The 22,818-nt window shown below is 37.0% G+C and overlaps 1 protein-coding gene across 2 annotated transcripts in view; it reads right to left on the bottom strand.

Moving 5' to 3' along the window:
* Positions 1-13,260: 13,260 nt before the first annotated feature.
* Positions 13,261-22,818, bottom strand: part of LOC125823424 (putative tRNA pseudouridine synthase) — a 33,602-nt gene continuing 24,044 nt past the window's right edge. Inside the window, exons 5-8 of one of the 2 annotated variants that reach the window (XM_049502809.1) lie at positions 15,440-15,584; positions 14,568-14,990; positions 13,578-14,004; positions 13,261-13,362 (exon numbers count right to left, since the gene is read on the bottom strand). In XM_049502809.1, coding sequence (XP_049358766.1) covers positions 13,346-13,362; positions 13,578-14,004; positions 14,568-14,990; positions 15,440-15,584 — 1,012 coding nt within the window. In that variant the 3' untranslated portion in view covers positions 13,261-13,345. Of the gene's footprint in view, positions 13,363-13,539; positions 14,005-14,567; positions 14,991-15,439; positions 15,585-22,818 lie in introns of those variants that run through there. The other variant, XM_049502808.1, reaches the window with a different exon arrangement.

The raw sequence follows: 22,818 nt of genomic DNA, 5'->3' as shown, positions 1-22,818 counted from the left end.
TCCAGTTGATGCAGATGTGCTTCTGGCTACCACCGGAGATGAGGTTCGAGCTGAGGAGGTGGCCGCTGCTGAGTCTAAGGCAGAGACGGATGAGGAACAACTCGGTGTCCAAGAGGAGACCATATATGAGGGCCTTACAAAGATTGAGGAGGCTATGGTGGATTCAACTGTGCAGATTTCATTAGCAGATACGCCCATGGCAGACTCTGGTGGAGCTAGTGCTGATGTGACCTCGGGCATTGATGCCCCAACTGATGGAGCGACTATGTAGACAAGACCTTTCTTTACCTCCCTCAATATCGTTTTTATTGACTTTTGATTATTTTGTTGCATTTGAGGACAACTGTCTTTTTGTTTGTGGTAGGGTGAGGAATTTCCATACATACCTCTTGTGTGACTATATTTTGTATATATTGGGTTTTGTGTTTTAAATTGTGTTTTTGGTTTCAATCTTGTAGATGTCTGAGCTTATGGCTCCTTATTATGAATGAAAATGGTTTTTGATCGCCAATAGATAGTTAAGTGTTATTTAAAGAGTAGATATCATGACTATAGGATTTAATTAATAAAGCTAGGGCTAATCAGTTTAAATAAATCCAGCATGAATTTTGAATCTGTATAATTAGTAAGTTTAATAATTTTGGTAATAATCCGTTTAGAGTAATTAGCTATCAATTATAGCAGGTTGATCGGTAAGTTCTGCCAATCAGTTTTAAAGTTGTGTTATCAGTTGATTATTTTAAAAAATCTTGTATGTCAATGGCTACATCATGTTAAAATTTTAGTACAAGTTTACTAATCGCTTAGACAGCATGTCTATAGGCTTCTAATAATTTTCAGCATGTTTTAAAATTGAAATAAATCTGCCACGAATTTTTCTGCATCATGATTAATTTTTTTCTGCATATCTTTCTTAAAATCTTCTACTACCTGCTACCCTATTAAGTCATGCTCGCTTATAAATATTTGTTCTACCACTTAAAATCAATTAATAATCATTTTCTGCATTTGCTACTTGCTTGCCATAGTTAAATATTGCTATTAAATAATTTTTTGCATTAATAAACTGCTGCCATTTAAAATAAACATTCTGCATTAATAATCTGCTGTTGCATTCTTAAGTTGTTTCTCTGCAATAAAATTTATGTCTGGTTTTAAATGAGCTATAATCATGTTGTGTATATCTCTCTTTTGTCAAAGTCATTGTTCAACTCTCTTTTCAAATCTTTGAGTTGACTATGACATTTTAAAAATTTGTATAAGCACTATCTCCTAACCTATAGCTAGCGGAAAAGTCAAAGGAATTACGAGGCCTAATTTCAATTTTCAAATTAAACCAAGGCGTCCCCGGGAGTACCACCTACCCAAGATTTTACAAAAAGGGATTATGTTTATTTATGTGTTTATGTGTAAACAAAATCTTTTTAGTTGTCTTCTTCAAATAAACTATTACTAATTTTCTAAGACCGACCTCAAATAAAAATTGTTTCTTTGGTCGAGGAGCGCGATTAACAATATTGTGGTATCATCCCTATAAAGAAACAACATTTTTTAAAAAAAATAAAAAACACTATTCATAATTTGCTCAATTTTCAAAAGTAATTCTTGGCACATTTTATTCTTGTTTGGGGTAGCTTAATAAATAAAATTGATTTATCTTTTATATCTATTTGTGTATAATTCTATCTTCTCGCTTATCTCCTTTAATTGTTTCATGCTTAATATTTGTCTAATGTTTTATTTATTATATCACTTAGTTCGCATGCTTAACTAACTAAATAATAACATAGACCTTAATTGCTACTTGTAACTCCCACATAAATTGCATGAGATACGGTTGAGACCCACATTTGTGGACCTCGAGGGATTTTAATACTTTTTCCTCACGACAATTTGAACCCTTACCCGATCTCTGGTTCATTGACCTTTAGTTAGATTTATTTAGGTTAGATAGATGCCCTAACGCGCCTTAATTCATTAGGTGGCGACTCTTCAATCTCTAAAACCCAAAAGAGTTATTAGGTCGTGCCCCGAAAACCTGTTTTGTGAAAAATGGGGGGCGACAATGATCAATACCAATGACTTGAATAGTGCTCTTAATCGAACAAAAATGAGTGTGCGGCTACGATGAGGCCAAATGAAGTTGCATAGACAAAGTGTGAACTTTTTGCATCTCGTTGTGACTAGCCGATTATCGAATGAGTCTCTTGTGATGAACATTGCACACTAACAAAAGTGTGGAGTCTCGTTTGATATTGGTGTCAATGCCTTGTGTGATGAGCTTACTTTGAACCCTGTTTGATGACACCTAGAGTTTTCTCCGTTGGTCCGGTTGACTAAGTGATGCAAGCACTTGAAATGATCTTAGGCAACAATTTTGAAGAGTGAAAAACAATTTGACAATATATCTCTTTTGTGGCCAACCTTGTGAGAGGTGTGAACCTTGCTTGAACCCCTTTGAGCCTTATCCTTTTCTTGGAAGAAACTTGAACAAATGTGACCCCTCTTGTTCCATTCACCCGTAACTCTCATGAAGTGTGGTTTGTTTGAATAACCAACTTAGGCCAAAAGCCTAAGTTGGGGGTGTGGTGAAAAGAGAAGGTAAATCAAGAAATGTGAAGAATTCCCTTTGAGCCATGGTCTTGAAAAAGATGGAACCCCTCCATATAAAAAAAGAGAAGGAAAAGAAGAAAGAAAAAGAAAATGAATGAAAGAGTTGAGAAATAAAGTTTTGAAAGTTATAAAAGAAATGGGGTGTCCAAAAACTCATTTGAAGTTGAATAATGGGGTGAATTTTGAGAATGAGTAAAAATGTTGTAGACAAGGAAGAAAAGTGATGTTCAGACCACATTTCATGAGGGTAGCAGCCATTGAGCCTAAATGATCATACATTTACACTCAGCCCCGTTACAAGCCTTGAAAAGACCTTTTTGATCTTGAGTGAGCTTAAACGAATGTTGATTGGAAAATAAGGGCAAACCTATGAGTGAAGTCATGCATGTGTCCATCTTTGTGAGTGTGAGAGTCGTGTGTGATTCCGGTGCTATTAATGGTTGAAGAATAGTGTGTGAATATGGAATCATCTTTGTTGTGAGGGCATTTGAGTACCTTTGTTAAGTTTGAACTTGCATTTGAAGAAAGTATTGTGAACTTGAGCATCTTTGATAATGATGAGTCACAATTTGAATTTTTAAGTGCACAATTCATTCTTGCAGAGTAAGTTGAGTCTTGTTGTGTGAATTCATGATTGAGTCTTATGTAGCACTGTTTAAGATATCCCTTTTGAACTACTGAACTTGAGTTTTACTTGAGGACAAGCAAAAGTTTAAGTTGGGGGTGTTGATGAGTCCGAGATTTGGACTCTTTTAGGGGTTTTTATATAGATTTAGTATCCTCAAATTCTTATTTTGTACCGATAACTGATGTTAAATCCTTGATTTTCATGAATATAGATTGAGGAACAAAACAAGGACACTAACAGGCAAAATGAACAAAACAGGCTAAAGAGATGAAGATGGGAGAGCTTGAGGATCGCCAAGAGCACTCGGCGTGTTGCCCAGTGGCTTATCAGACCGCCTAAAGTTCCAGTGTGCCAAGCCCTGAAGGAAAGAACCAATTTGGTGAAAGGAGCAGTTAGCGGATCGCCGAGTGATTCTGTGAAGCCAAGATAGATCGCCCAAAGTTACAGACCTTGAGGATGCTGAATACCAAGGCAGAAGGGTGATGGAAGAGACCAAAGGGCAGCTCACCAAGTGATTCGACGAGCGCGACTTACTTCGCCAATTGACACTTTAGCAGCTCATTTTTGGCGACTATAAGTACATTTTTGAACATTTTTTTAGTAATACTTTTTAGAACAATTTTGTTAGACAGTTTTCTCTAGTTTCTCTTAGCTTTGAAGGATTGAAGAAATTCACTTTTGAGAATTTGGAAGTGGATCTTTGAGAATCTTCAAATTGAAGCATTGTAAAGACGAAATCACTCTTACCCAATTGATGGATAATCAATTTGGTAACGGTTTTTACCTTTTTATGATGTCTAGCTAAAACCCCAATTCTTGGCGTGTGATTATATGATTATGGGGTGATTTAGCTTATGGGTATTCCTAATTGTTAGTTTAAATGCTATTTAAAAGTGAGTTTAATCATTAATTGTGGTTAACCTAAGAATTGTAGTTGCAAATGCAGTTCTATGTTTGTGTTTTTGGCTTGCTCGAGAGAGAGGTTTTAGAACTAAGGTTTTTGATTGATAGTTTCTGGGTATTGCGTCGACTTGGGTTCAGCTCGAGAGAGTGAATCCTAAACCCTTTTACACACATTTAGCTCGAGAGAGTAAATGGATTAAGGTGTGGGTTGTTCTTCATTTGCATGCTTGTTGGTGTTCGAGAGAAATCACTTGATTCGGGGTAAATTGTTTGAGAGAAAAATTACCTCCCTTATTGCCTAACCTACTCTCTAATATCTAGCTATTTACTAATAGTTGCAATTACCCATATGTCTATATTAGTGTTACGACCCAAGGGTACCCCCTAGACGTAACATGGCACATAACACCCCTAAAGGCACTATAAAAGCCACTTAGCATATAATCACATAAGTAAAGAATAATAAAGAGTAAAAAAACACCTTTTTCAAGTCTTTGAGAAGTTTTCATAAAAGAAAAGCGGCAGTCTACACATAGTCTCATTTAGCCATCTATTACAATCGAAGTCTCAAAAAAACAAAATAGGGTCAAAGCCCTTACAATAGGAAATCCAAAAGTTTAGTATAATAAAAGAAACGAAACAACAACATAGCACTTGTCCTCGGATCCATGAGGACATACCACAAGTTTTGGTGAATAGTCAATCCAAGCTTTGAACTAGAAGGAATCACCTCAAACACCGAAACCTACATTTTGTAGAAAAATGTAGAAGAAATATGGGTTAGTACAAAAATGCACTAATTATGGTAGCTATGCATGAAAACCTTCAACATACTTAAAAGGGACATTTTAGTTGAAATGTATGCACGTTACCAAGTTTAGAGTTCATCATGAAAATTAGTCTAAAAGCATAAGATACAAACATATTCAACATAGTGATCACCATATCATAATGGAAACAAACCATAAGCACCCTCAAAGTATCCTTGTGCAATGCATGAATAAGATCCCATACTCCTATCCACACTAAGGAAAGCTTATTAAGTGATTATAGTTCATAACACACCCTTTAGTTCATTCTATCATAGTGGAATTAGCTTTAACCGATATAGACCATGCGAGCTTAATCATGGAATCCGGTGTCTACCCCACACCAAAAAAGGGTTGTCCTACTTGCCAAAGGTAGAACCAAACTCTTAGCTTAAGTGGATCCACTAGCTAAAGACCTATATGGGCACATAGTTTATGGGATAAGGAGATAGCTTCTAGAAACCCAGACTCAACTATGGTAGAAGGTTTCCATCTCATGAGATAACTACTTTGGGAACCCGGACTCAGCTAGTGTAAAAGGAACCCATTTGGGAAGCCGGACTCAACTAGTAAAAAGCTTCCAACTCATATTCATATTTACTCGGTGCTAAGCATTAATTCCCATTGATTTCATATTAAGTCTTTACTTAAGTCGATAATTATGGAAGAATGTCTTGACACCCAATCGAACAACTCATATTAAAGCTCCTAGATTTAATAGGTGAGACAAGTCTTCAAACCTTAGAATCACTATATGTGACAAACCTTTCACATTATATGACATTCATACCTAAGTGTGTACATGAAGATAATCATCCAATCAACACCACAATTAGATCATAATATAAGCACTTTACTCTCAAACCAATCCAATTGTATATACACAAGTCTCGTACACATAGCTAGTTCTCATGCTTTACCCTTCAAGGGCTATAGATCACTTTCAACCAATCAATCTAGAATCACTACATTAGATATAGATGGTAACATGAATCAAATAACTAAACTACTACAAGTACTATTTCATAGTTACTACAATTCACCCAAATCACAAGTCATAAATTAGGGTTATGGGGAAATCTTGGATCCATGGGATATTTGATCATAAAATCACCATAAAAGAGTAATTCAATCATAATATAAGACAATTAAATCATTGAAAACGTTTTTAGGAAGAATCAATAACTTGGAGTGAAAACCCTAGGTTTTGGAGACATTTCTGCTTTGAAATTGAGAGTTTAAGGACTTCATGGATAAAAATCTAACCATGAATCAAAACTACCATACCTTATATGAATATTCTTCATGAATTTGGGTAGAAAAGATGAGTTCTTGATTCCTAGACTTCAACTTCTTCTTCTTCTTCTTCAATAGAGGTTTTGGTGAGAGAAATATTGGAGAGGTTTTGATTGGATTTGGGGATTTATGAATTATGATCTTAGATGGGTTATTTTAGGTGGTAAAAATACTTATATAGGTCTTTAAAATAAACTTAAAATGACACCACATAACCATTTAATAAAAAGGAATTTACAAAAGAACCCCTAACTTTAACTACCAAATGGCAGTTTCAAGCATGAACTATGGTTGGTGACCTATAGACCGTAGGTGGACCTGCTGGTCGTCCTGCAGGTCCGCAGGTCATGATCTGGGGCTAAGAAAAACAGGGGAGGTCCAACCTTGACCCACGACCACCACCTATGGGGCATGGGTCCATCCACGGATCGTGGATGCCCTCGTGGGTAGGTTGTTTTTTACGGCTTTTTGGGGTTACCTCAGGGACCTTCTCAAGGACCCTTGGTTGGTCCTTGGGGAGTGATACCTTGAGGTCTACACCCAAAAATACTTATATTGAACACCTGAGGTTATTTTACAACTCTAACCTTTACGTTAAACCCCATTTAGGCTACTAGTTTACACATTAGGCTCTAGCTTAGTCTTCTAGTTTTAGGCGGCGTAAGAATTAGCCTATAATCGATCGCATCCCAAGAATCCATCTCAATATTGTTAATTCGTATTGTTTGTGACTGTTTGTTGCTGATAATCAAAACCAAAACCCCATTTGACATTCGTGTCACCCCTTGATTCGAATAATGTCTTTATTCGATAATTTTTATTCTTATGACTGAGTTCACCATATTTATACTTTCCAATTGAATCTAAAACACATACCGCTCTCTGTGGAATTCGACCCCAACTCATTTAGTTGGATTTTATACTAATTTATGGTCGTTGAACACCTAGAATTAGATGAGGTGTGCTTGAAACATTAAATCAAGCATAAAGGCAATCCATCATTGATGAGGAGATGCAGCAGCAGCGGGTCCGAGAAGATGATGTTGGCCCATCTGCGTATTGAGCACTACTGGGTGTTCCGACTACTAATGAGAGCGCTACTAATGGCGTCCCTAGTGTTGATCCAGTTGGTTCCGGGATATCGGACCCACCCGCTTCTTGATAGGTCTTTGGTGCATTTGCGCCACATGTTTGTTTCACTATATGCTTTACTTTTTATTTTGTGCATTGAGGGCACTTGCACCTTATTTTGTTGGGGTGGGGTAAATGGGTTGTGAGTGATAGGGTGAAGTCTGAGCAACCCAACTTATAATCCTCCATTGGGGTTTCTTGCCTATGTTCTTTTCCCCCAAGGGACTGTTTACTTTTATGTTGAACCGGCATGTTTAGGATTGTATGTGTAGAAGTAAGTAGAAGAATGAAAGTATGATGGCAAAAGAGCATGAAATTGATACCTGTCCAAAAAATTTGAAATGTGCTAGATCTATAGGCTTAATAAATTGAATGTATTAGATCTTCATATGACATGATAAGGAACCGGTATGATTTCATGACTTAAGCTAAAACTTGAACTGGGTAATTCAATAATCCGATAATGAAACAACGTGCCAAGTGTGTAAGAAAAGTTTGAATGTTCATGCAGTATGTGCCATTCTAGAACTTGCCTCGTTGGTCCTGCTAAGATAATCTAGGCTAGAAGTTGGGAAATGATCACAGCCCCTTGTTCAAATAAGTCCACTTAAGCCTAAAAGTCAACCAAAAGAAATAAACTCTCCCTTTGATCCAAATATTTGAGTCTAACGAATACCAATTTTTTCAATACACCTAATTCACCTTCCCTAAAAATATTGTTTTGGCCCCAGTCCCTCTTTGGACATGTGCACCTTAACTTAGGCCAAAAGCCTAAGTAGAGGGTGGCCAATTCAAAAAGTTACCTTAATCTTGGCCCTGGTACAACATCAGATATTGTGCACCTCAACTCATGCAAAATACATAAGTTGAGGGTGGCTATGAAAAAGAAAACCGAAAGAAAAGGGGTATGGAAAGAGTTTTGTGTAAAAGAAACAAAACGATAGAAAAAAAATGTGAATGAAGTCAAAAGAAACAAAAAGAGGAATGACAAAAATGCTGAAAAACAAAGAAAGATGAAATAAAAGGAAAAGAAGAAAGTGAAAAATAAGAGCGACAAAGTCAAAGTCTCATCTGTGTTGAAGAGAGTCAAGGGAAAGAGCAGAAAAGAAAAGGATGTCAAGAATTGGTTGAGAAAAGAGGTAAAAAGTCAATGTAATTTCAAGGAGGGTAGAAAAGTCACTATAAAGTACCCAAATGTACCCTACCTGACCTTGAGCCTACGTTACATGCTAAGAAAGTCCTATAGTGATCCTAGTGACTAGTTTGGTGAATCTATGCAGCGAAAATAAGGGCAAGCCTATGGTATTGAGAACTAACTGTACTTGAAGTCACTTCTAAGCATGAGTGTTGAATGAATCCTTAAACTTAAAATTCATATCTATTGTGTGAAAAATGATTTCTTTTGAAGTGAGGGCACTAGTTACATTGTTGGAGAGTTGGTACCTTGGTGATTGTAAAAAGTGTATGTTGTGATGTCTATTGGTCGATCTATGTCATATTTTGATCCGCATGAGTTAGCTTGTTGAGTCTAGATGAAAAGATTTGCACTAAGTGATGGAATTGATTGAAAAAGTCGTGTGATTGCTTGAGTTTGTATGTTTTCTTCTACATAAGTGTTGTTTAGAGTTTTAGTGTGTCGCTTGAGGACAAACAACAAGTTTAAGTTGAGGATGTTGATATACCGTGAGTTTACGGTATTTTTGATGCGTTTCACTTAAAGTTTGTGCGCGTCTTGGGCTATTTTGTTATTAGAAATAATGTTATGTAATATTTTGCAGGAAATTGATTCGGAAGCGGATTAACAGAAAAATGGATTGAAGTGATAGCAACAGCAACCAACGATGCCATCGACGGAACGTAGGTCCAACGACGGCCCGAAGGTGCTGCAGTAGAAGTGGAGTTCAGGGAATTCTGACCAAGTGTGGAACCACGAGAGTCACCTACGAACTGTAGGTCAAGTGACGGACCATCTTATACATCTGTCGATGCGATTAGCAAGTATCAAGTTCCAGTACCTGAACCACAGAGGCAACCCACGGATCATAGGTCAATCAACGGTCTGTAGGTCAGGCCGTCAGTCAAGTCCGAGTCCGGCCCAATTTTATTTTGTTTTCCTAGTTGGTTTAAGACTTTAGTACTATAAATATATGTTGTTATTTCTGTTTTTGAGAGTTAGACACCATTGTAAGGTTTTAGTTTTGTTCTTTTGGGATTAGTTTGCAAACTCTTAGCAATTTAATTTCCGGAAGTTGGTTATACATTTTCCACTTTGAATTTCAATTCAAGATTTCGGGCTTCATCTATTCTAATTGTAAGTTTATGAATTCTTCCAACTTAATTATGAATTGTGAACTCTCAAGCATGAGTAGCTAAATTCACAACTAGGGTTGTGGGAACCATGAGCAATTAACAATGTATGAATAATAATTAAGTAATTCTTGAATAGTGTTTATGTGTGTATTGTTAATCCCTCGTTTAGAAGTCTTTTTAACGTAGGACAACGTTAGAACTCACCTCATTCATACTTGTCGGACCAAGGAGGTAATGAATGAGAAAATCATTAAACAACAGAGATTTAGTGGATGTTATCTAATAGTCTGATTTCAATTTAAGTGAGGGTGAAAACCAAACTAAATTGATATAATGACTAATATGGGGTAAAGGTAAGGGTTAGTAAATCATACACCCATAGACGGACTACGTTGCGTGGTGAAATTCCCTACTTGGAGGACCAATCACTTAGGGATACCTAACTTACCAACCTTGCATGACAAATACTAGGAAAGGATTACTATTATTAGGATTACTGCGCTAAGAGCTCATGGGGAACACATATGCCCTAGTTTTCATCTCATATTGATAATTCAAAATTTGAATCTTGTTTACTTGTCACTTAATCAACAATCAGTTAATTTAATTACAAAATCCCCCCTGTTTACTTTTCTCGGAAATAATTTGACTAAACGGAGATAATAGTGAGTTAAGTTTAAGTCTAGATCATATTCCTCGTAGGATCGACCTCAACCTACAAGTTGGGTTCTTTATTTGACAACGACCGCTTATACTTCTTTAGTGAGGTATAATTTGGGCGTATCAGTACTCTCTAGATGATGGACTAACTGCTGATTGGTGGAGGTAACCTAAGAACTGTAGAAGTATATACGAGTCGTAGGTGCCCAACCATAGACGACACTACCCAAACCAAATTTCCTTATCTTTCCTTTTCCTACTTTATTTAGGATTTGTTTTCTATAAATATTTGTTGTATTTTTCGTTTATGGGTTGTTAGACTTTTTGAGATATGTACTTTTGGCTTTTAGAATTATTTTGCAAACACTTTTGGCATTTAATTCTTGGAGTATAGGTTTATGAAATTTTATTTTTGTTCTTCAATTCAAGATTCCGGAATTCATCTATTCGAATTGTAAGTTCATGATTTATTCTATTAACCCTATTGTGAATTGTGATCACACATGCATGAGTAACTAAATCCACAACTAGGATTGTGGGAACCATGAGTAATTAACAACGTAAAACTAAAGTAACTCTAGAATAGTGTTTATGCATGTAATGTTAATCTCTTCGTTTTGAATGATTTTTAATGGTGCATTGCGTTAGAACTCGACACATTCCTACTTTCCCCACCACAGAAGTAATGAATTAGAAAGAGATTAAACAACGGAGATTTAGCGTGATAATCCACCATCTAATGCGGAAACCCAAATAAGTGAGAGCTAATCTGAGGTCAAGGGTAAGGGTTAGTAAAGCATACACTCGTAGATCGACCAAGTTGCGTGGCGAAATTTCCAATTTGGATGACCAATCACTTAGGAGATACCTAACTTACTGACTTTGCATGTTGAACACTAGGAAATAGTTACTATTATTAGGAATATTGCATTAAAAACTTTTGGGGAACACATGTGCCCTAGTTTCATCTCATATTGATATTATAAACTGCAAATCTTGTTACTTGTTACTTGTTGCTTATTAATACAAATGAATCAATTGTTATTATATGTTACAAATCCCACCTTTTTATAGAAGTAATCTGACTAAATGTACAATCAATAGTAAATTAGCCTAAAGTCTAGACCATATTCCTCGTGGGATCGACCCTAACCTCAATTAGGTTCTTTATTTGACAACGACTGTTTATACTTCTTAGGGAGGTGTAATTTAAGCATATCAATGGGTAGTTTTATGAATTAAATCAATTATATAGGTCTTAGGATAGGGGTTAAAACAACATAGCTTAGGTAACAAACACATAGGGGAGAGACTAAAATAGCCCAAACTTAAAAGCTGACGGGGTGACCTAGGATCCCTGAACGGTATGTATAAGTCACCACTTGTCGTTTAGGGAGCCGTACAGATCACCCAATTTCCTTGTTGCCTTAAATGGCCAGGCTACTTCACCTAAACTACTAGTGATTCCCTAAACGGACCATTTAGGGTTCCATGAAGGGTTCATGAATCCGTTTTGGGTTCGTGGACTTGCCCGTTAACCTCTTATACCTTCTCCAAAGTCTAAGGTGTTACAATAGTTGTAGCACCTTAGGTTCCGGGGGAGATCTAAGACAGGCCATAGTGACTATTGTATACAGAGTTCAGGTCAGACTTATCTGTGTGTGCATTTTGTTCCTTTGGGAGTTGGAGCTCATTTTACTCCAGATTGGTCTTCGCAACAGGTTGCTCTTGGTGACGATTGCTACGAGTGTGGTGAAGTAGGCCCTTTTGTTAGAGATTGTCGTAGGGCCCCGATGTAGTTGGCTAGGGGTGGTCTTGAGTTTGGTGGAGGTAGACATGGCAACTCATCGCGTTCTTCATGCTGAGATTCAGACTCCTATGCTTGTGGATGTTGGTCACTGGTCCAGAAAATACGTACTCACAATTCTAATGCATGACATTTTTGCTACTTCTTCAGCCTATTTTTAGTACAATAATATTTATATTACTTGAGAGTAATATGTATAGAACTACCTGTTGTAAATTCTTAGAAATAACTTGTCTTTTTTGGATTGCTTTTGTGAAAATATTACTAAAGTTTTTGGATAAATTATTTGGAATTAAAAAAAATGTTGATTTGGTCAAAATTTCTTCCCCAAAATAAGCTAATTACATAAAATGGTCATTTAGCCACTTCTAATTTCAAGTGCAATGCTTTTTCGGTATTGTTTTTCCTTTCTACTTTGTCGTCTTCCAACAACTATTGGCTTCTTCCTTCATTCATTCTTCTTTCTTGTTTCTTTGCTTCTTTCTTTCTTCCTCCTTCTTCTTCCATGTTTAAAGCTCAACTTTAAAAATCGACGTGCAATAAACCTAGATCTTTTTGAGTGAATAATATATATCAAAATACTCAAAGCATTGAGAGGAGCTCCCGTTTAAAATTTGGGACTATTTAGAGGAGATTTGAATTGATTGAGATTGAAAAAAAAAGATATATATACTTCATTGTATCAACAACGTATATATATCTCTGATACATGATTATACATTATTGATACATGATTGTAAACTATGTATACAATATCAATAGATTGTATATACATAAACATACATTATATATACATATAAGCATTTTGTTGAAAATAATTTTTGTTTTTACGTATTGATAAGTAATCCTAAATTATTGAACTTAGAGAGAGAATGAGAATTATATTGTATTTGAATTTATAAAAGAAAAGTTGGTTCAAAAATAAACTATTTTCTTCTTTGACAAACAAAAAAAAAGTGAAGATAATGGCAAGTCACAGTTACTATTGCATATGCCAAGTAGGTAGAGTAATAGTTGTCTGGTGGTCATAATAAGCAGCAATATTGATTGTGGAACAGACTTGTCGACATGCATGCCCAAAAGGTCATTTTTCTTAGAATGGCCTCCAAGTTGCCAATTTCCATCCTTGTTTTAGCAAATACCAAACAGAGGTTTTATCTTTGATTGCTGCTCCTAACAATTTGACCATCACAAGACACCAGACTCTGCACAGGAGAAACACAAATCATTTCAATGATACAATTCCATAAAAAAAAAAACTTCTGCACCAAGTACCCAATGTGATACAAGATGGTGCAGTAAGAGGCAGAAACATATTTTATTGTTTCTACACACACCTGACCTGGGCATAACATCCAGTAAGCCAGGAAAGGGGAAAGGGCTCAACAGAACATCAAATTAGTGATAATGCATAATGTACCTTGAGCCAATACTGATGGAAACTCAGTTCTGCTATCATATTGTGCCTTCCACAATTTCCAAGCAACCCTTACTTCTTCTAATTGAGAATCTGGAATGCTTGTGTTTGCATCCAGTATTTCTACCCACTCACTCCAAGGGGACTTTGAAGGGTCTAAAAATCTAGACAGCTGAGGTAACATTGTAGAGTAATAGAAGTCATCAACTGCCTTGAGAATATCATCTGATTCCAACAATGTCAACATTTCAGGTCTTATTATGTTGCCTGGATGGTTTCTCAAAGCAAAATTGTTCCCCTTCAAAACCAAAACTTCTGATGGGGCAAGGGGTAAGACAATCCTTGAAAACTTGCATAACGACATTCTCAAAATATCATGTGGTAGAAGATTGCGTTTTATCGCAACTGCTGTCCCTACCATTTTGCGTATCTGAAAAAGAGCAACAATATAGTTTAGACGCATACAACATATCTTGTCAACAAAAACACACATCACAACAAAGCACATGTAACTGAATAAAGACAAGAAACAACTGCATGTAATGAAACTCAAGAAAGTTAACAACAGTTCATTCTGCTTGGTCATTAAGCTGCCATATTGAAAAATCACTGGCCATTTTTTTGGCTCATGCATGGACTCAAGGGCGAGTATCCCATATAGTTATGTATACAACAAGCACAATAAAGTTCTAACAAATTTTGGTGTATCAAATAAAAAAAGATACCAGTGTATTTTGCAGGATCCATAAGAAGGATTCACATTTATGTCCACCCCAATTGAAATGTGTACATCAAAGCAAATGAGAATCTTGGTAATGCAACTACAATACATTTCTTCCTGTGGACAGACAGATCCTTGCTTACCAAGTGGCACCCTTGTTCAATGGACAAGTATCCAGGTGTTATAAATATTTTTAGCAAGTTCAAGAGTGTTCCCTTTTAAAACGTTTTAGAAAGACTGAACAGGGCAAAATGATAATCAAAGAGAATTACTTGATGTAACATGAATGACTCTCCACAGATGGAAACTTCAACATAATTCATGCCGAGTAACTTCTCCAATTTTCCACAATGACAGTGAAAAATCCTTCGGAAATGAGCAGAGCTAAGTTTATCTCTTGCATCGGGTTCATGGAGCCATCTTGCTTGAATTGGTATAACAGAATTGAGATCCTTTGAATGACTAACTTTTTCATTACAGTTGCCTTCTGGATTTTGATTTCCAGCCTCAACAATCGTCACAACCCCCTTCTCTTTACCGTTTTGTTCTCCATCACTTTCCTCAGACCCAGATATTTCTTTCTCACTAGAGGGCCTCCCTTTTTTTAAGAGACTGTCATTTTTTAACAAGTTTCTGGCAGGAGATTGTTTCCTGTACTTAGATCGTATTGTGTAATTGTGGAAAGGATGTTCTCCCTGCAACCCAAATCACAAACAGCAAGTGAAGAGAGCAGAATCATTGTCTTTTATCAACGGAAAACGACTAGATATCATAAAATGAAATCACTCATCTACTGAATTGGCACGTAACATTTTCTAAGTTTCGTGAACTATTTCTCCCAGTGAAACCTAAGGTCAGTCCTCTTAGGACTAATATGAAGAATAATTCTTTTTTTTTATGACAAGGAAACCTCAGCCACTACTCTTTGGGTGCACACAAGGTAAAACCCTTGCTCCTACGCAATAGCTCGCAAACCACACTAGAGAGCTCTTTAAGATACAGACCAGAGAAAATTGAAGTTTTGTAAGGTATGCCATACGAGCACGATACAAATCACTTATAAAATGAGGAATATAGAAGAAAATTTTAAAGAACATGAAACACAGCCATTAAAAGAAGATCAATCTAATAGACTTGAAAATACCTCAAAAGAATTCAGTATGTCATTAAAATTGGCTATATGGTACTCGATTTCAGAAGAAGTTGAATCATTCTTTATCCCGATGATTTCAGCAGGAATGAGATAAGAATACTTGCGTGCATTACACTCTCTTCTGGCATCAAACCTCCTGAAGCTCGTTTAAAATGAATTAACTATAAAGGAACAGAAAACAATAACTGCTATATCATTTTCAAACTGAATAAAGACATATCATACAGCAGACAGACTAACAAATGATCAAATCGACCAATATCATGCAACAATGTAATGAAGGAACCTCTCCCCCACCTACTAATAACTAACTGACACGAAAAGAAAACCATAACTGCTACATCATTTTCAAACTGAATTAAGACAAATCAAAGACAGCAGATACACAGGCAAATGGCACAAATTGACCAATATCATGGAACAATGTAATGAAGGAAGCTCTGTTCCACCTACTAATAACTGAAACGACTCAAAAAGAATACAAAATGTGAATTATGACTTGCGAGAACGGATGACATGGATCCCGAGGGACATGGATGTATTTTAGAAAAGAATACTAAATACCAGAAGTTTGGGAGAAAACAAAAGATTTAACCAAAATCAACATTTGGAGTAAACGAGCTCAGAATCGAGATTTGAAAGCTCCTGTAGGTTCAGAAAATGATTTAGGACTTGGTTGGATGGTCTCAAGGGACTCGGGAGTAATTCGGACACTTAGGTAGCAAACTAGTGAATTAAGAAAATAACAGCTTACCACGGTCAAATATATGCCTAGATGACACTGGATTGGTAATTTGAGTATTCCAACGGGTTTATAGGGTTTTTTGAAGTGATTTGCATATTTGGTTTCCATCCCAATGGATTCGGATGTGTTTGGGGCAGCAAAGGAGAGCCAATTCTTTTATTGTTGGTGCCATCAATTGTTGTTCTTCACAGTTGCGTGGACTGTGCCGTGGTCATGTAGGAGGCTAGGCTCATGACTCATGGTTTTGTGGGCTGGTAGACGCAATCGTTAAGGGATTGGAATGTGTCCCAGGGGTCACCGTGGTCGCGTACGGGGAGCTCACAGCCGCGAAGTGCAAGGAATCAAGGACCCACGATCGAGAGAGGTGGGCCTGACATTCATAGAGAAGGAATCTGGGTAGACTTATGAATCCCCACTTCAAACTTACTATTCAAATTACATTTTTGGGAGCTCTAAATCTCGGATTATGGCGATTTTTTAAACAATCAACTCAAATTGATAAGAGGGTAAGTATCTAACTTTGATTCTAGTATTTTCCTATGATTCCTTAATCCTAATTAGCGCTTTAATCCAATTTGGGGATCGATTAATGATTGGAAAGATCTATAGGCTTATGAGGGATCCAATTAATGATTGGAAAGATCTATAGGCTTATGAGGGATCCAATTCTAGAAGATCTTTATGGTTTTGGACACAGTGGCTCGACGTTAGATTTTAGTTGACCGAATTCTTATCATGTCAATACGGGACTTCATCTTCGACAATCGTATCCTCCCTCCAGCAAATAAGGTGGGGTGAGCAAGGGTATGACTTGATAATCGAGGAGATCGTAATTTTTAATAGATTGGGAGCTATAAAAAGCATTACAGAAAAGAAAGTCCATTCGTTGACATTGTGGCACTTGGTTCAAGGTAAGTTCAGACTTGACCTTCGATAGGGGATAGTTTGCCTTAATAAAACAATTAATGTAGTGTATTAAGGGTAAGGGTGTGCCTTATGAGGTGCTGAGAGGTTATGGAAACATCGGGTGACTTGACATGTGTTAAGTGCTTAATTAATTTAATTACTTCAATAGTTGATACGTAAGAGGAAATTCATGCTAAATGACAAATCCATTAATATTGATGCCAGATAGGCTTTATCTTGAGCTAATTGCATATAAGATGACATGATTACTTGAAAACTCACTCTATGGAAATTTTCCTATCATGCTTTTATCTGGTGAATATAATCGTGATTGAGAAATTGATACGAGACAAGCACGTGGAGACTATCTGTGCTAAATATGAGTTATTGATCATAAAAGGTGCATGTTGAGATCGTTCGTGATGAGAATGATAGCACGTTGATACAGTATGCACTGCACATGGAGTACGACATATGGACAACCCAGTTCTCCCCATGAATCGTTGGGCTGACCAACCCCAAGCCCATCCAGGTGTACATAGGTGTTGAGGATATTGATTTATTTGGTGTTGTCCATGAGTTTCCACTTTACATAATATGCATTGGATTGATGATATGCACATCTCCATTTGATTGAGTTGATTTGTGCTAAATCCCACCATATTAAATGATTTATTACATATCGATGAGTTATATCTTTCTATTTGTCTATTAACTATTAAAGATTATCTTATGTCTAAGTGTGGTCGTAAGCATTTCAAAGACCAACCCTCACCACTACTTTGTCGAGGTCAATGATTTATTCTTCTTGTTACATATCGATTATTTATTTGTTACTTTCTATTTGTTACTCTAATGAATCTTTAGGGAAGGATCGATTCACGGGGCGAATTATAAATCAACTCATTAAAGGGAGGCTGAAACCTTAGAGTTCATTAAAAGAGAGAACTATGATCTCTCAACTCTTCAAAGGGAGGCTGAAACCTTAGAGTTCAATGGAAGAGAGAACTCAGCTTTTTGCTAAAAAATGACTTAACGATTTATTCATCAAGAGCCCTTTTAAATAGGAGTCTTATTACATCAATAGGAAGTCTAATTCTTATAAAAGTAGGAGACCTAAATCCTATTCCAAACTAATAACTATAACTTAACCTAATCCTTATGAAACGCATCCACAACATTACCCCCCTCTTACGTTGAAAAAGCTTGTCCTCAAGCTCGAATTTCACAACAATCATCCAGAAAATCTGGATCAGTATCAACTTATCCAATTCCAGCCCTAGCTTGAAGTTGACATGGATAAATTTCGACTCTATCAGTTTGCTGAAACATGACTAATCCACCCATCAGGTTGCTATTTTCATGAGGTCCAAGTCGCTGAAATTCTTCCCAACTCATTGAGTCTTTCGTTCGTTTAAGTTGATAATACAATAATGGTGCTAGTCCGAACATGTGAAATCCAGCCACACCAATATTTTTTTTGCTTTCGTTGTATGTTGATTTTTTTCAAAAGATTGTTCACAATGATGTGCCTGAATTAATGGGTTATTGGTGCCATTATAAGTAGGTGGTGTATTGCCTTTTGTAGTAGGAATTATTGATCTGCTAGTTGTTTGCGCACTTTTTGACTCAGGTTTGTGCAGTGTTGTAAAAAGCGCAGAAAAGAGCGCTTAAAGCGAGAAGTGAGGCGAGGCGAGGCCCATGCGCTTTTATTTCATGAAGCGAGGTGACATTGAAAAGGCGCTCGCTTCTACTGTAGAAGCGAGAAGCGCAAGAAAAGCAAAAGCGTAAAAAAGCGCGCTTAATTTGAAAAAGTGCTAATTAGGATTTCTTTTTTCAAAATTGTAAGGTTTTTTTTTTTTTTAATTTCTGAAATCCTTATGCGACTTAATATACCTCTTTCGCGACTTCAAATTTCTTTTTTGGACTGCTGCGAGACTAAGAAGCTGCGACTGCTGCTGTAAGTTCTCTTCTTCTTCTCTTCTTCTCGTCTTCTCTTCTTCTTCTCTTCTTCTTTGTGACTGCTCTGCGACTTTTTTTTCTATTTTTGGTTGCTGCCAAGCTGCCACTGCTGTAAGTTCTCTTCTTCTTCTTCTCTTCTTCTCTGTGAGGCTGCTGACTGATCTGCTACTGGTTTTTTTTTTTGGTTGCTGCTGGGTGTTTTCTATATTTTTATTGCTGCATTTTTTTTTCCAATTTCTGTTTGCTGCTCTGTTTTTCAATCTCTATTGCTGACCTGTTTTTTTTTTCAATTAATATTACTGCTCTGTTTTTTCCAATTCTTTTGCTGCTCTGTTTTCTTTTTTATTTCTATACAGTGACTGTGATCAGTGATGTGTGTATGCTTGTTGCTCTGTTTTTTATTTTTATGTCAATACAGTGTGACTGCTCTGGTTGCTGCTCTTAAATCTTAATAGTCTTTATTTTTCTTACTTAGTAAATTTGTTGTTTTGTTACTAAGTGACATTTCTTTTTTTTTTTTGATAAAGTTAAAGTTGTATTCTTCAGCATTAAGGGTATCCTGGCTACCTCCAAAAACTTACAATCTAAAACCATAATTACATAGATCCTAGGAAATCTACCAATTGTTCTACTTCTTCTATACCATCTTCTTTACACCAAAAAAACATGTTAATGCAATTTTCTTTAACTTTCTGAATAGAGTTAGTAATATTCTCATGACACCTAAGGTTTCTTTCTCTCCAAATAGCCCACCAGACACAAGTAGGTACTATAGACCACCATCTTTTTTGGGTCTTGCTGCCCCCCCTCCTCATCCAGCAGCTCAAAAGATCAGCAGTATGTTCTGGCATCACCCAGGGCTCTTGAGAAATGCTGAGAACCATGCGCCACACCTGGCCAGTAACCCTACAGTGTAGGAATAAGTGGCTAAGTGGCTGTTAGTTTCTTCCTTCTGATGACAAAAAAACATCTGGAAACAATCTGGAAGCCTCTTTTCTTGAGTTTTTCCTGAGTGAGACATGCCCTTCTGATGACCAACCAGGTGAAGCATTTCACCTTGGTTGGGGTGTTGCCCTTCCATATTTGTTTCCATGGACCAAGAATTCCCCCAGAGTGAGTCATGACCTCTCTCTTATACAGTCTACACACACAGAGCTTACCATCAGAGTTATGTTTCCATCTTATACTATTTGCTTCTGTAGTAAGGCCCGTGAATTCACCCAATTTGAGTAGCAGTTCAGCAATTCTATCCACTTCTCAATCATTTAGATTTCTCCTGAAAGTGAGGTTCCATCCCTGAGGGGACCAAATCTCAGCAATTTTAGCCTCAAGATTGGTACAAAAAGAAAAAAGATCGGGGAAGACCGAGTTTAAACACTCTTGTCCAATCCACTTGTCCTTCCAAAAAAATATTTTGTTACCCTCTCCCACCTTGACCACCAAATTCTCCTTTAGACTATCCCATAAATTTCTGATTGATCTCCAAACGGATACCCCATACGTGCTATCTACTACATTAGACACCCACTCCTCCATCTGCCCATACTTGTTGAGAATTGCTTTCCTCCATAATGCCTGATCTTCAACCACAAATCTCCAAAACCATTTAGAAAGTAAACTTTTGTTCTGGACCCTCATATTTTTTATGCCAAGACCTCCTGTCTTCTTACTTAGTAAGGTTGTCTGCCATTTAACTAAGTGTATTTTTTTCCCTTCTTTGTTCCCCGACCATAGAAAATCACGCCTCAATTTATTCAGCCTCTCTTCTACCTTTGAAGGTAAAGGGAAAAGTGACATAACATATGTAGGCAACGCATCCAGAACTGAATTGATCAGAGTGACTCTTCCTCCCAGAGATAGATAGTTTGCCTTCCAATTAGCCAACCTCTTCTCTGTCTTCTCAATGATTTCATCCCAAATCTCAAGCTCCTTGTGATTATTCCCCAAAGGCATTCCCAGGTAAGTAGTTGGTAAGTGCTCTATCTTGCATTGCAAGATGCTTGCCAACAGCTGAATATTTGCCACTTCCTTGATTTGGAAGATGCTGTTTTTCCCCCGATTCACAGCCAATCCGAAGATGGCCTCAAAAATCACCAAAACAACTCTAATGTAACTAACTTGTTCTGCCTTTGCATCGCAAAATATTAGTGTGTCATCTGCATATAAAAGGTGATATTTGTAAATTGACCCCTGACTGATTACCAATGTTGAAACCCTTTATCCAGTTGTTCTGATTGGCCACTCTAATCATACTGTTAAGACCCTCCATTGCTAAAATAAATAGGAAAGGGGAGAGAGGATCTCCTTGTCGTAGTCCTCTCTCAGAAGGAAAAAAACCAGCAGGTTCTCCATTAACAAGTATGGAGAACCTGACAGTTTTGATGCAAAAACCTATCCATTTAAGCCATTTGTCTCCAAACCCCATCTGCCTCAGACTATTAAGTAGAAACTCCCAATTGACATGATCATATGCCTTTTCTATATCAAGCTTGCACATAATTCCTGGGATCTCTCCTTTAATCCTTGAATCTACACTCACTTGCTTTTAACGCGGCATCCATAATTTGTCTTCCTTGAATGAAGGCCATTTGGTGATTGTTCACAAATTTGCTTATCACTTTCTTTAATCTCTCTGCCAACAGCTTACCAAAGACCTTGTACACATCACTAATGAGACTAATGGGTCTGAAATCCCTAAGTTCCATAGCTCCTATCTTCTTTGGAATTAGAGCCACATAGGTGGCATTGAGGCTCTTCTCTATCTCATGTCTTTCATGAAATTGTCTCACTGCTTTCATGAAGTCGGTCTTCAGTATCTCCCAGAAGATTTGGAAAAAACTCATCGGAAAGCCATCTGGTCCGGGGGCCTTATCACTAGCACATGATTTTATGCAATTAAAAACTTCATCTTCCTCGAATTGCCTCTGCAACCATACATTTTCCTCTTGTGTAATGCTTTCCGCTCCCTGTACATTAAATTCTGGCCTCCATTGTTCAGTTTCTTTGTAAAGATTTTGATAGTAACTGATTATGGTTCCTTTAATTTCTTCTGAATCTGTTACTGTAACCCCTTCAACCATCATCATGTCAATGGTGTTGAATCTTTTTTGTGTTGTAGCCATCCTGTGAAAATACTTGGTATTTTTGTCTCTGTGTTTAAGCCAATGTACTCTAGACCTCTACCTCCAAGCTATTTCCTCGTTTTTTGCAACATCTTCAAACTCCATTGAAAGATGTACTTTCTGAAGTAACTCATCCTCTGATAGTAATCTCAACTCCTTAGTTTTTTCTAAAATTGACAGTTGATTTAAGATTTCCTCTTTTCTCTGATTCCAATTGTTCCTATTTTCCAGTTTCCATTCTTTTAGCTTCCCCTTTAGCATCCTCAACTTAGAGGCTAGAACATAAGAGCCCGTACTAGTGATATTGAAAGATTCCCACCAATCTTTAACTTTGTCTGAGAAACCCTCCACCCTTAACCACCATTGTTCAAACTTGAAGTAAGACTTCTTCAAATTTAAGTCTCCGCATTCAAGCAAAATTGGATTGTGGTCAGAACCTATTCTGGGAAGAATGTTCTGTTTTATCCGTGTAAAGGTCTCATCCCACTGGGAAGAGAATAAAAACCTATCAATTCTGGAAGCAGATATGTGATTGTCCCCCCTTCTCCATGTGAAAGACCCCCCAAATAAAGGAGGGTCAATGAACTCCATCTCATTGATCCATTCAGAGAATTCAGTCATTGGCGTAATAATTA

The sequence above is a fragment of the Solanum verrucosum genome, unplaced genomic scaffold (genome assembly GCF_900185275.1).
Source record: "Solanum verrucosum unplaced genomic scaffold, falcon-dt-bn FXZP01000012.1, whole genome shotgun sequence".
NCBI lineage: Eukaryota > Viridiplantae > Streptophyta > Magnoliopsida > Solanales > Solanaceae > Solanum > Solanum verrucosum.
Note: the sequence above shows the minus strand (reverse complement) of the source record. Positions and strands in the feature narration are given on the sequence as shown.